This window comes from Epinephelus moara, chromosome 8, assembly GCF_006386435.1.
Source record: "Epinephelus moara isolate mb chromosome 8, YSFRI_EMoa_1.0, whole genome shotgun sequence".
In the NCBI taxonomy this organism is placed as follows: Eukaryota; Metazoa; Chordata; class Actinopteri; order Perciformes; family Serranidae; genus Epinephelus; species Epinephelus moara.
Genome location: NC_065513.1, coordinates 10823263 through 10837395, shown reverse-complemented (window position 1 = coordinate 10837395; position 14133 = coordinate 10823263). Strand labels below are relative to the sequence as shown.

The 14133-nt window shown below is 41.1% G+C and overlaps 1 protein-coding gene across 10 annotated transcripts in view; it reads right to left on the bottom strand.

Annotated features, from left to right (window-relative positions):
* Positions 1 to 14133, bottom strand: part of arvcfb (ARVCF delta catenin family member b) — a 264389-nt gene that overhangs the window by 3783 nt on the left and 246473 nt on the right. For 6 of the 10 annotated variants that reach the window (XM_050050471.1, XM_050050470.1, XM_050050465.1 and 3 more), the window contains 7 exons: positions 12711 to 12861; positions 12237 to 12429; positions 10924 to 11035; positions 10576 to 10663; positions 9237 to 9290; positions 6577 to 6668; positions 4546 to 4658 (listed from right to left, as the gene is read on the bottom strand). In XM_050050471.1, the coding sequence (XP_049906428.1) occupies positions 4557 to 4658; positions 6577 to 6668; positions 9237 to 9290; positions 10576 to 10663; positions 10924 to 11035; positions 12237 to 12429; positions 12711 to 12861 (792 nt within the window). In that variant the 3' untranslated portion in view covers positions 4546 to 4556. The remainder of the gene's footprint in view (positions 1 to 4545; positions 4659 to 6576; positions 6669 to 9236; positions 9291 to 10575; positions 10664 to 10923; positions 11036 to 12236; positions 12430 to 12710; positions 12862 to 14133) is intronic. The other 4 variants (XM_050050468.1, XM_050050472.1, XM_050050473.1 and 1 more) reach the window with 3 other exon arrangements.

Genomic DNA, 14133 nt, shown 5'->3' with positions numbered 1-14133 from the left:
ACCAACAGGTGGATGATGAAGGCTTTATGATCTTTTTATTTATTTATTTTTTATGTGTAACACTCCTCTATCCATCCATATCACCCAACAGGGGTCTATTTTCAGCTGCAGGTTAACATACAATTGGCATGCTTTTAAGTGGACCTCAATGGCACAGAGGAATAATATAATCTGGTTTTGGCTACGGAGACAATAGGTCTTAGCAGGATACATTTATTGTTGGTTTTTGTCTTTTCATGTGATTTGTTGACAATAAGAAAAATCTAGAATATCACCAGCCTGTTCCTTAAACGTCACAGACTAAAATGTGTTCTTTTTTTGTAGAGCAGGAAACACATTTTGTCATCAATGGATGTTAATTTAGAGTGAAACTCTGCAGTTTTGCTTTCATGTCCAACAGCGAGACAATGAGGTGGCGTTATCACAGTACTTGACACATTGCATTACTGTTAACAAATGCTTTAATCATGTCAGCCCAGATGGCAAATGGAGGCAAGAGACAGCAAAACAGATGCCTAATGTGCTGGATGAAATCCTGCATGTGCTCAGTGAAGTGAAAATGACTTACCTGATGCTTTATTCTTAACGTTACCTTACCTTTACTGTAGTCATAAAATTACAATGAATACCACAAATCATACCACTATATCTGTAAAGAGTCTCTGTGATGTATTTCCTATGATAATGTAATGGATGGGGGTGAAAGAGTGGAACGGATGGCCACTGACAAAAAAGATGACGATGAGGAAGACAGTGAGGTCTGACGAGAGGCCTCTGGCACAGGACAGGACAGGTGAGGAGGAGGCGGAGAGAAGACACATGCTGCTGATAGAGGAATGACAACTACTGAAGCGCACCCAGATCAGCTTGCAGCTTTGCAAAAGTCATTTGGTGGGACATTTAATAGTGGGTCAGTTTATGAATTCAGTCAAAATCTGCAAAGCAAACAGTCACTAATGCCCTGTACATAAAATATGTGCAGGTTTAGGGGCATTACTAATATAGACTTCTTTCCCTGTGACTTGTGTAACAAACTGTTGCCTTGCAGCTAAAGTGCACGAGCATTGAAAAATGGCAAAAAATAAAAAATAAATTCAGCCACTCTTCAATGGAGGGGAACAAAATAGTATTTCTAATGAAGATAAAACAGTTTTGGCAGAAAGCCTTCATTTGATTTTAGCCCTTTTAGTTGTAGCTCTATTCACCGAAACTGATTAAAGCTTTCTGTTGAAACACGTGATATTTTCAGAAATCTCTCAACCACAGAGAGAAGCTATATTTCTTTCAATTTATTGTCCTTGTTTCAACTGTATTTCTATTTATGTTTATGTACAATAAGACAAACAAAAATCAGTCATATTCCTTGTATGTGTAGACATACTTGGCAAATAAAAGCTGATTCTGATTTATGATCATCTGAGTAAGAAGCTACTCAGCAATGATTCATGGATTTTACCACAAAATATTCAAATCAGCTATCAGACCTCAAGATGTATGTAAACTGAATTGATGTGAGCTCACCCTTCATTACATCTCTGCCTTGGGACATATTATGTGTGAGTCAATAATGTGGGAGTTTATGTGTGCACAAATTATATACGTTGGCTTCCATCATCAAGTCATCAACTTACATGAATTATTTATCTGAAGTTATCTTGTGCCATGTGCACGCTGAATGTAGACTGAATGCAGAGATTCTCTGTGTGTGCATATTCCTCTGTCTCCCTACTGCTTTTCATTAAAGGATAACTGAGTCCCTGGAGGTTCCATCTGAAGTGCAGAAGAATGGTTTCTCTTCATCATTTGCCATCAATTTCAGCAGAGGCTGTCAGGGTAAGCAGTGAGTGAAGCTTGGCATACATTTCAATCAGACAGGTGTTGCTAAATTGTAAACAGAGACCAAAGCCTGTCTACTTTCTATGTGTAATACACCCTTTTTTATTCTCTTTTATAATAACGTATTGATCACCTTGAGCAGCTAAATTAGCTGTAAAATGGTAAAATAACTATGGGATGCATTAAAGTAACATTTGCTAAGCTCTGTCCCCCTTTGTTACCGTTGCTACACCTGTCAAGCTTTCCGTTCTGATATAATGCAGTTTACAATAAAACATGTTTAGCATGTTTATCACTCTTAAGTTTGAAAAAAATAGGTTCTTAATTCAAGACAGGCAGACAGTAGCAGGTTTCTCATTTTAAAGCAACAATATTGACGATTGCCTGCTAGAAATGAGAAGCCTGCTCTTGTCTACTTTTTCATTTCTAGTCAGCAACTATCAATGGCTGACATGACAACTGTTGTAGGACATTTCATCAGCTGTCGCTAGATAGCTAATCAAGCTAATGTTAGCTTCCTGAGTTGGTTAAAAACCCTGATAAGGAAAATGTTAGACATAACAACACATTCTAAAGCTCACCGAACTTGTCAAATACCCACGCTTGGCCGGTGGCCCTATATGTCAAAGTATGACGCTCTGGGTGCCCCTCAAGCCTTAGTATCGGACACTCATGGACAGCATGTCAATAAATGCTCATTATATGCAGTATCTTTTAAAATAAACTTTAATTTTCAAAGGTTTCCACTTGTTTTATGCACACAGTCTCTTCTCAAATTAACTTCCAATGTAGGTTTACTTCATTCTTAGATTTACTTCCTTAGGCTTAGGCAACAAAAGTACATGGTTACATTTAGAAAAAAACATTACTCTGAGTGTTGTGAGAGAGACTGAGTTGGACGCAATTGTAATTTCATTCTAATATAATCTCGATTGGCTGCTTAGCTTACATGCCTGTAGTATTTTTCGACTGTTGTTTTCACTTTTAGTGTTAAAGCTTTTAGCATGAAGACTAACCCAAGTATTTGGCAAACATGGCGCCTCGAGTTTGCCTGGGTTTGCTGGGATACAATAAAGAGCAGGACAGAGCTGCAAAAGTTATCCTAAACTCTGACAGCATACAAGGCCAGCTTCCACACAGTGGGTAAATAAAATACAATGGATGTGCAGGTCCTTTTTAAACTGTTACCCACAAATTAGTTAGTTAATGCTGTGCTTTTTGGCTTTAGAAGTAAGGCTGTGTTCACACTTAGGGTGCCAGTATCTCAGTCCATAGATACTTGGGTTGGGAACCAGAGGGTTGCCAGCTCAAGTCCCCGTCTGGACCAAATATGGAGTGTGGACTGGTAGCTGGAGAGGTGCCAGCTTGTCTCCTGGGCACTGCTAAAGTGCCCCCCAACATGTGTTTGTGCATGTGTATGTATTTCCGACCTATTCATATAAATGTATATATATATATATATATATATATATATATATAGTATATATTTTAATACCCTTAGGGGTTAATTAAGTATATCTTCGTCATTTTTAAAGCAATAAACTAACACCTGACATTTGTTGCTGCCAACAGGCGTGACACACTACAATCAAGGCTGGGCTGGCCTTATCTTCTTTCAGTGCTCCAATGACATGGCAAAGCATCAACCAATCATATGTTTTTGTTTCTAGCTGAGGTACGATGTTATTTCGCTTAGTTAGCTGACGCTATACTAGCTTTATGTACACTGCTGTGCACACAGGGATGAAATGGGGTGGCGAAATGTGATGTTAAAGAGGGCTCAAACTCTTAACATAAGCATTGTTATTATTTTTGACCAGCTACAAACTTTGGATTATGTTCAGTCGAGGTGGTTTGTGTCAAGTAGCAAACACAAACAAGCCTGTAGTGACATAACTACGTTAACGAATACCTGAAAAACACTTGAGCGGTGTCGCTCGTAGTGTGAACATGGCATAATGCTCTGTTACTGCTGTAGGTGGCAATCGTGTTAGATAAGCATGCTAACGGTTGCAGCTTACACACAACTTACACTTTTGCTCTTGTGGTTTTGGTTTTAGTAAAGCTAGAAAAAAGAGACTACAAACTCTTTAAATGCTGAGTATCACTGTTACTACAGCCCCATGAGAACTGCTTCAACCTGTGAAGAAATCTACAGCTTGACAGGCTCTCTGTGCCTAATTATGATTGCTAAGGCTACAAGTGAACAATCACTGCTCCAGGGAAGAGACGGGCAAATGTCATTTAAAGTATAACAAATGAGGCAGATTTGAATAAAAATACTGTCACGGGGACATCAGCATCAAGTTTTGATTGTCAGTATGTTCCACTTTTGCAATTAAATCTGTAATTTGATTCTTTAGAGCACCATCTTTTCCCTCAACCTACAAATGAAAGTGCGTGCAACATAAGAGCCTGTGTAATCATGAGGGATTTAAATATAATGTAAGAATTTGAAATGCTGCTTAAAATAAAACAAAAGTAAACTGTGAATGAATTATGTAAATATCCATCAAAAGAACAAGGTGACTTCTCCAGCTGACTGCTCTGGGTGCAGGGTGACAGCAGGTCTACATGATAAAGTGTGAGGGTTGAAAGGAACACAGGCGAAAACGATGAACAAAGAGGGAATGAAAAGGATGCAACAATCCGACCCAAAAGGTAAAAGCTGTTATTTTTTTTGTTGTGCTTTTATTTTTTCAGACCTACCATGCATGCATTTAGACCCAGGAGTCAACAGGCTGGGGCTTAACATCACAAGCGTCCACCAGACTGACCGCAGGCCTGTTACTCCTGATATAGTGTTTCCTATTTGTGTCATTCTGTGGCCACAGGAGGACGGGTTAAAAAACAAAACAAAGCAAAACAAAAAAAGAGGTCAATACATTTCACAAATACACTCACACACACACACATACACATGCATCCAGGATCAGAGAAGCCAGTGTTAGTTCCCTGCCTTCAGGATAGCTTGGAAAGAAGTCAGAGTGATTTCAAAACAGAGAACCAAAACATGCAAATGAAAGAGGGAGAGAGCAGTTTCAACAGCCAAGTTACATTCAAAGCGGGCAGAACACCTCTGGGAAGTACAGACGGCAGACTTAGAAGACAGCTTTGGAGTTATGCTAGAAGGCCTGTACGCTCTGAAGACAAACACAACTGTTTATTGTGATTATTCCTGTCTGTGGCTTCTGAGCTGGGTAAGAGTTTCTGCCATTTCAAGATGCGACAGTATAGCCTCAGCTCTGACTGGTTTATTAGTTAACCTAAATATGATGAAGAGGAGGTGTCAACCTAAATGAACTGCTGAAGCCTAAGGTCAGAGTTGAGTGATGAAGATGCCAAAAGCTGCTATTTTATGCAGCTAAACATTAGCTGCTTTATTTAATCTTTAAATGGGATAACATTTGCACTTGCTCTGGTTTAAAAGCCTCTGAGCAGCTATAAGACATCACGTTATACTAGAATTTCCTTCTTTTTTACTCAACACAAACAGCTATACTAACATAATGTAGATAAGACATCAGTTAAAATCAAACTCCACACTGAAAATAAAAACTGTAAGAACAACTTAACACCAGATGAAAACTGTGTTTCTGCAGAAATCCAGTGGTTTAAGTTCTTAAGTTGATGCAATGATGAAGAAGCGTGACATCACTGTTGGGTGTCGCTGCAGTAGCAGTAGAGCACTGACAAGCCAGAGGCCAGAGGGGCAAAGAAACTGAAACCTTCGACCAGAGAGGGCAGAGAAACGTTGCTTTTCAGCCTGGTGTTAAGTTCCCCTTTCAACAAAACAAATCACTGTAGCACCTTTAACTTGATAAAGAAAAAGCCACTAGAATAATGGAAGTAAAAGTAACATCTATTTTCTGATTTACAACTGCTGAGTTAGTTGACATGACACGGCATACCCACTTTCTATTAAAGCATGAATAACTACCTACCAAAGGCAAACTCATGTGCAATTCTGATAAAAAGCCAAACCCCACAGATTACTAACTGGACTATTAACTCTGCTTCAGACACAATTTCCATACTGACTTTGCCTTGGAAAGATTTGTCACATTTTTAAACTGCACAGAGAAGCAGATATACGACCATACACCTTAAGAGACTTACGCTAACCTGGCTTTAATGGACCCTTTATTGCCTTCATTTTACAATCCCACAGGGAAACCTTTTCATCTAGCACTAAAGTAGATCAAAAGTAAACTACAAAAAGTACTTGAGAGTCTTTTGACACATGTCAGACATCCCTTGAGGCCATTATCCTGTGACTCCTCTTTGAGGCTGGGTAGCAAATCAGCTCAACAATAAACAAACTAAAGCTGCAGTGTGAAGCGGCTGTATAATCAACACACGACCACTTGATAATGCAGCAGTCTGTTCATTGACAAGGCAAGGGGTCGTCTCCGCGAGGAGCGGTTGTTGGCGGTTCTTTTAATCAGTCTCAGATTAATTACAGGCGCCAAAAGCTTACACTCAATTAACTGGTGGCTCTCAGATCTGAGGCTGTCCACAGCGCTGAGCAGTGGCGGGCAACATTAACAGAGGATGACAACTTCCAGCCTCTTTAAAGAATCGATAGGATTAAGAGCCTCTAATGAGGACCACCACAGAAAACATGAAGAGAAAGGAAAAGAGAGAGACACAGAGGGAGAGGACATGTGAAAATATTTCACCAAGACATCATTATTTCACCCTCTATCCCCTGGGAGTCCAGAAGAGGTCTGCCTGTACCTTTAATGGCTCCCGTTCTGTCAGGTCCACTGAGCTGTCGACTGTCTTGTATTTGCAGTCCTTGTCCCTCTGGTCAATGGTGGAGTAACCATCTAATGGGGTCAGAGAACAACGGTCAGTTAATTCCTCTCCGTCCTCATTTTTTTTTAAAACGGTGACAGATAGTTTATGGAGTTGTTTTAACCTGTGTGGAGTGACAGACTGAAAGGTTTTCTGCACTGGAACACTTAGGAGAGTGCCTAAAAGTAGACTAAACAGCACATTCTTAGCTTGCACTTGTCTAAACTTTGTGGCACTCACGTTATTTACCACCATGGCAGGCTTAAAACAAACTAGACAAAGTATCTACAAGCAGTATTTGACCCTGTCTTTAAAAATGCACTCTCACATATTCCAGCTCAGGGCCAGAATTTATCAAGCATCTCAGAGTAAGAAGTCAGCCCCAACTGGCCACAGCCTCTCAGAGTGAAGCACACTGTATTTGGTCTTACTCTGAGGATTAGGAGTTCAAACATTTTATCAACATTTGCAACCATGAAAATCAATGCGATCATAGCAGAGATTAAGGAGAGCTCTGGAGATTTCCCAATATGTTAGGAGATGCCAAAAGTCTCTCCTCCAACATTCATTTGATGGCGATGAGATTATTAAGAGATACTGTTTTGGCAACTACTGCTAAAAAATTTTGATGGACCTTGTATGAGATGCAAAAGGAAGCACATGCCTTTCTTGGAAAGAAGTGCAGCTTTGCAACAGTAAGAATTTGGGTCTGTTACAAACAGTAAATAAATCAAACTTTGAACACTCAGTGTGAAGTGGATTATTTATCCACTGGTTCATTAATTCATTTATAATTAAGGATAAAAGAGCTTTAAAGATGTCTTGATCTATAAAGTAATCATGTTGTTAAGGTGTATTTCTCAACACTGGGCAAGATTACACATTTTTCCCATCTGCAAGGTCATGTACAATTTAACAGGAGCTGTTGTGTAGCATAGTTGTCGCTGAATGCGCAGTATTGCACAATACATACAAAATGCAATGCTAATATCGGCACTAAAATTGTAAAACATTTATTGCTTAAGCCACACAAGGAGCTTCTAATATTTACTTAGAGCCTACGATGTGAATAGCTCATTGTTATACACCAATCAGCCAGAATATCAAAACCACTGACAGGTCCTCTCATTACAATACAGTGCTCTGCTGGGAAACCTTGGGTCCTGGCATTCATGTGCATGTCACTTGATGTGCTGCACCCACAGAAATACCATTGTAGAGGTACAACCCCTCATGGCAACAACACTCCTGATGGCAATGCCCCCCTGCTCAGGAATGAGCAGGGGGGCATTGCTCAGGAATGGCCTGAGGAATGTGACAAAGAGCTCGAGGCATCAACCTGGCCTCCAAATTTCCCAGATCCCAATCTGCTCGAGGATTCGTGGGACATGCTGGTATCCCATAGGTACTTTCGCACTTGCCTCTGACCTGTAGATGCATGGACACAAGACCTCTGGGGGTGTCCTAAGATGTCACTGGGGCATTGGCTATGGATCCTATAAGTTATGTGGGTTGCAAGGTGGGGTACCGACATTTCCCATGGGCGCTCAATCATATTGGGATCTGGGGAATTTAGAGGCCAAGTTCACGCCTTGAGGTCTTTGTCACATTCCTTGGTTCATTCCTGAGCAGTTTTTGTGGTGTGGCACACTGTCCTGCTGAGGGGGTTCACTACCATCGGAGAGTGCCGTTGCCATGAAAGGCGTATTTAGTCTGCTACAGTGTTTGGATGGGTGGTATGGCATCAAGTTTCTACATAGATAACTTATACTCAAAAAGCCTACACATAAAAACCTTGCTATTTTCTGCATTCCCAATTTTACCATTGTTTAATATTTCAAACTGCAACCATCATAAAACTGTCATCATAAATTCTATTTAACAGCTCTGAGTGTTGAAACAACCTTCTCTCTTGGGAGTCCTTCTCCTTGTTCATATTCGATGTAGGAGGCTTCATACAAACCCTACTTTGTAGAAAGAGTATTTTTAGCCCTACTTCAACTTTCAGCACAATTCCTAGGAGGGATTCTTAGATGCTTAATAAATATGGGATGAGAGGCTTGTAGCAAAACCAGCATGATATACTCTAAGACAGTGTGTTTGGGTAAAAGGGTGAAAAAAGCCCCAAGTACCTCTTAAAAGTTACTTCTTCACTGTGAAAACTCTTATTCTATCTATCACCTCCAAGAGTCAAAACATTCGTAAGAGGTAAGAAAATTCTGAACAATAGCAGGATTTACTTTGAAAGAAGCACCGCGGAGGAGCTCTGCCCTATGAGATATTAAGAATGTTTTTCATTTAAGTGGAGAACCACCCACATCTTTTGGTGTCGAGCTCCTAATGAAGGCCCAGCTTTGTACAAACATCTTGTCAAGAGAGGGGTCTTGCACACAGCATCAAAGAGCGTCATGTCTGAAGTCATCATACCGAGATCACAGTGTTCGGCGGTTTGAATTTTCAGATTAAAAATAACATCTTGGCAACGGCAAAAGAACTAGTTGAAGAGATGTTGAATCAAAGACACTGTTGGACACTGGAGAGAGATTAGAGGAGAGCTAGCTCTTCTTTGGCTAAGGACGATCATGCAGTCTGGCTCTTACCTGGACCCAGCTCATCCATAGGTATCATATCACCACTGCCACATTTCCTGGTGCCTGAAAAGCATTCATATGCCATTTGTACAAAAGCAGCGCAAACACAAACTGAGTCATTGAGCCAAAACGCTGCTGCTTTTCAGGGTAATGGGTCTCGGCCAGTGATTGAATAATGCAAACTGAGAGTGGGCTGGCATGAGCGCCGCGCTTCATGCGCATGTATGGATGCAACAAAAAAAAAGGAAGGGGGGCACAAGGCCAAAAATCAGGACATTAAACTGCTGCTATGCTATTGACTCCTCTGTCAAAGAGATGTTTGTTGTTGGGCCAATGTACTGCAAAAGTCCCCCACCCTCCCCCACATATACTGCTGCTGTTATAGAAAACCTCTATCCCGGTCCTTTCATTGTGGATACAGCTATACACACTTACATAAGGGTGGGGAAATTTTATTATCTCCGACCCTATTACGTCAATCTAAAACCCACAGCGAAAATACAGAAAGAGTTCAGCATCTAAAATAAGGACATTTTTTTCATATTCCCAAACTAACTTTTTAAAGGTTGAAGGTTTTGGTTCAACAGCAGCAGTATGCTGTTCAAAGCTCCAGCTCCCATTTTAAGTGCTTCATTTTTGACCCCTATGAACGGTTTTATTGCAACATGTAACACACCACAGCTTCACCACACAGAAGATGAGAGTAGTGATGTGGCAGGCACAGTGCTTCAATATAGCCATGAGAAAAATAAAGACATGTGGTCAGCATAGTGAACACAATCACACGCTGTTTTCAAGTTACTGTTAGCGTTTTGTTTAGACCCGTTTTGAGGACTATATGGGTGGGATACTCCATGCAAAGACCAAAACATATAGTTTGTGTAATTTAAGCCCTGATGTATCCTTCTTACAGGATAAATGGTGATGTTCTATATTTTTCTTGTCAATTATCTTACTGTCTATAAATCTCATGAAAAGCATGGCTGATACTGTCCCCCAAAATACAATATTCAATTAATTTTGAGTACCATTTGCTAAATACTACAGTACCCAGCTGTTTTAGAACATTCTTAAGTATTTTTTAAACAATGTTCATGGCCTGTTTTTAAAGATTTACATATTTAAGAGGAACCAATGGGCTCAAAGCTGAAGCCACACACAGGGTAGAGAAACTGAAAAGTACTGACAGTGATACTAAAACAGTTTTGGTGATTTCATAGGACTGAGGGACATTTAATTGTCATTTTGCTGAGTAACCTTGAAATATATTCTCTGGTTTATCCCACCCACTTGATCCTCTAAGCAGGCGAAAACAGCAGTGATCACAAACACATGGACTTTAACTGACCTTGGTTCTTCTCCATCAGGGGTAGGGTGGTGTCGTCATAGCCTGGCTTGCCGTTCTTTGTCGCTTTAGGGGTGGCTGTCACCGTGGGCTGAGAGAAGAAGAAGGCAGGTTCATACACATGCTGTATTTAAGCATTTTTGTCACTGGAGGTTTATCTTTAACTATTTTACACAGTGTGGAATGCAAATACTTCACGGGACACTTCATTAATGGCAAAGTAGTTATTCCCAAAACTGAGTGTCTTTAAATGTGTAAATAATATTCTTTAATAACCTGATGTTACAATAACAGCAATTAGGCTCTAGATTGTGTGTGAAGGATAACTCCCACGTGATTACACTTCTGTACCTGGAAGTGGCTTTTGTTCCAGCCGTCCTTGGTCAAAGCGTTCCTCAGCTCCTTATAACTCCAGACCGTCTGCAGCACGTGGGATGCCGCCTTGGTTTCGCGAGCTGATTGGCTGGAGGCATCACAAGAACAAAGAAGAAATGAAGAAATAATACAGCCATTAAAGGCAGAACCCCCCCCCCCCTGCAAACAGTGACGGCTAGGTATACTAGCGCACAAATCAATCTCGTTATTCAAAGACGTCGAGTCCCCTGAGCAGCTCCAGGGTCTAGTTTTTAATTCATAGCCAGATGAGTGCACATTTCCGTTCATTAGCTACCTCAGAGCCACCAGTATTAATTACATGTCGGTGGGGGCTTCACTTCAAAGAAAACTAATCTCATGTGGGTGAGAGAAATGCAGCTATTTGGTCTGTGAGTTAACTGTGTTTATTCATGCTAGTTGGAGTGACGCTCCGTATGATCAATACTTCACCATACAAGGACGAGCCTTTGAAAAGTGCTCTTGATCTGAAATTAAAAGCATGATACACACACTTCAGTTTGGAATGGTGGCAATATTTAAGAAACCTCTTCATAATGTTCACCTTAATATCAGTTTAATTAAACTGATATTACTGATAGTATAATATCTGATAGTTTTCATTCACCAGGGAATAGAGGAACTACTACACCTTTACTTGCAGAAGCAGCAGCAGCTTCAGAGGCACCCCCCTCTAACAATGCCCTCCACTTCTGAAAGCCTCTTAATTAATGTGTGGTTGGTAGTGGTGTGTGGGCTACGGCTTGTTAGTGTATAGTATTATGGTAGCCAAGCTCGGGCCATTAGAGACACATTACATTATCTTCCATGAATACTAATACAAAGGGCTCATGACGCAAATGCATTCAAGGTCACGCTGTAATTATTACGTGTATAATGGTATACATAGGATGTCCACACTTCTGGCATGGTTTACATGAATATGAACATACAGTTGGTGTTTGGTTCACTGCCTGCAATACAAACTGTTTGACCTATGGCATATAAAAACACTAGAAAAAAGCAATCGCCCAAGATTTACTGGACACATTGCGGATTTGTGTAAACTAAGCATTCATTAGGCAGCTTTTTTGTGATTAAAGATAAAACAGTTCTGCCAGTGTTACATGTATAATCATGCACATGCCACTTGGGGCTGCCCATGTGTAAAAAGTAGCCCAATTAATACACAAAATCATCAATAACACCAATTAATCCAAATAAGCCTGGTAGTTTAGATGCACTCACATTCTGTAAAGCGACATTAATATGTGATGTACTTTAAGTGTTACCTGGTCCTGTTGATGGCGACCAGTTTCTCAATGGCCTGGGCCTGGACGAGGGAGCGGGCATTTTCAGAGCTGTCAGTGACAATTTCATGGATGGTGTTGAGGATGGCGACAACAGTGTCCTCCTCCAGGTTTTTGGCTGGCCGCTGCTGACCACTGGGCAGGTTGCTCACCAAGTCCCGCATGGCATAACTTCCTGTAAGGTGAAGTCAGGTAATCAGGTAACAGTGCTGACAATAATTTTTAATTGGAATGTAATCAAATTTAACCTGAAGAGCTAATTATATGAGATATTTTATGACAATGCCTTAACATATCATGTGGTACAGCACTGAGTCCTCTGGGGAATGTGTGTGACCTTTGTCACCTTTGTCGTAAAAAAAAAAAGTCATGACAATTTTATACTTGATGTTCACAATACAGACATCCATTATATAGCCATTTATGCATAGACATTTTTTTGCTAATGGACTGTACCGATCAGGTCCTTGTTGCGGCGGTCGATGGACAGATTGCGCAGGGCGATGGCCACAGCTCGGACCACCTTGTCGGAGTCGGAGCGCAGCAGCTCCACCAGGATGGGAAGACCTTTCTCCTTACGCACCGTGGCTCGGATGTAGTTGGACCACTGGAGGGGGCAAACAGAGGGTACAGTGTGACTGCTTTTTATAATTTCACCTATAACCACATCGGTAGGCTGAGTGAGCACATGCTGTCAGCAGCGTCCTGTTTGACATTCATGCAGACCTACAGATTCTCACCTGGGAGCTGCCCAGCATGACCACACATCTTTTCATTTGACCACAAGGGAAAGCTCCACTGGAGTAGTTCAGGTCACCTCCATAAGGAACACTCTTGATATATACGCTTTCATGCTCACACACACACACACACACACACACACACAACTGATACATGCACACACACCCAATCATTCATTCACTCTGTACAAGACAGCTCAGCGCAGCTCCTTGCGCCTGACTAATTCACAGCATTTCACAGTGGGGCTCTGAATGGACATGTGATATAATTTGTCTTAATTTAAACATCAGTAGATTTTACTTCTCTTTTTTTGTTACATGAAACATTAAGTTTGACATAAAAGGGTTTATCTTCTAAGCGCTGGTACCCCAAGAGATGTAATTAAGCAGAGGACAGGCACAGCTGCACCACCAGGTGGCAGTAGTAAGCCTTAAGAAACAGATCAACACCGTGCTACAGAACTGAGCAGTGGCAAAGACTGAGGAGGATTTAAAGAAGAAGCTCTGATATCCTCCCAGGAAGCAGGGACATGCTTTGTCCAGATGTGACAGTGTGATGGGTTAGCGGCTCCACAGGTTCCTGAGCCTTGCCAGGCATCCTGATCAGCTCCAACAGGGGAAAAAAACACACCAAAGGAAACAACGATTCCTCTTCAAAATGCTCACCTGAGCTGAAAATCACTACTGCTGAATTATTAACACGAAATGTGAGACCCAGGGGCTGAAACTAAGAAAAAAAAACCATCAAGAGTCGGGGTGTTTTTTCTACTCTAGGTATAAAGGATTGGAGCCGCTGATGAATTCAGAGGACCAACGGATGTGTTTACAGTCTGACGCACGGGTGTTAAGAGAAGCGCTGCCGTGGACTGAATGCAACCACCCTGCTAAAAAACATAAGTGACCGCTCTTGCCCGAGGTGTTGCTCGTAAACTGGCATCCGACAACTAGCCTTCCCTGTTGATAATTTACTGCTGCCTACAAGCCAGGCAGCCTCTAAGCAGCTCCACAGCCGCTCTAATTGGAATAAATGTCTGATCCTGGCTCTGGAGGATCTCACATCATCCATCATCAGAGGCAAACATCTAACAGAGATGAAACTTTGGTGTACATTAGTTATCTAACCCTTATCTAGTCATGTA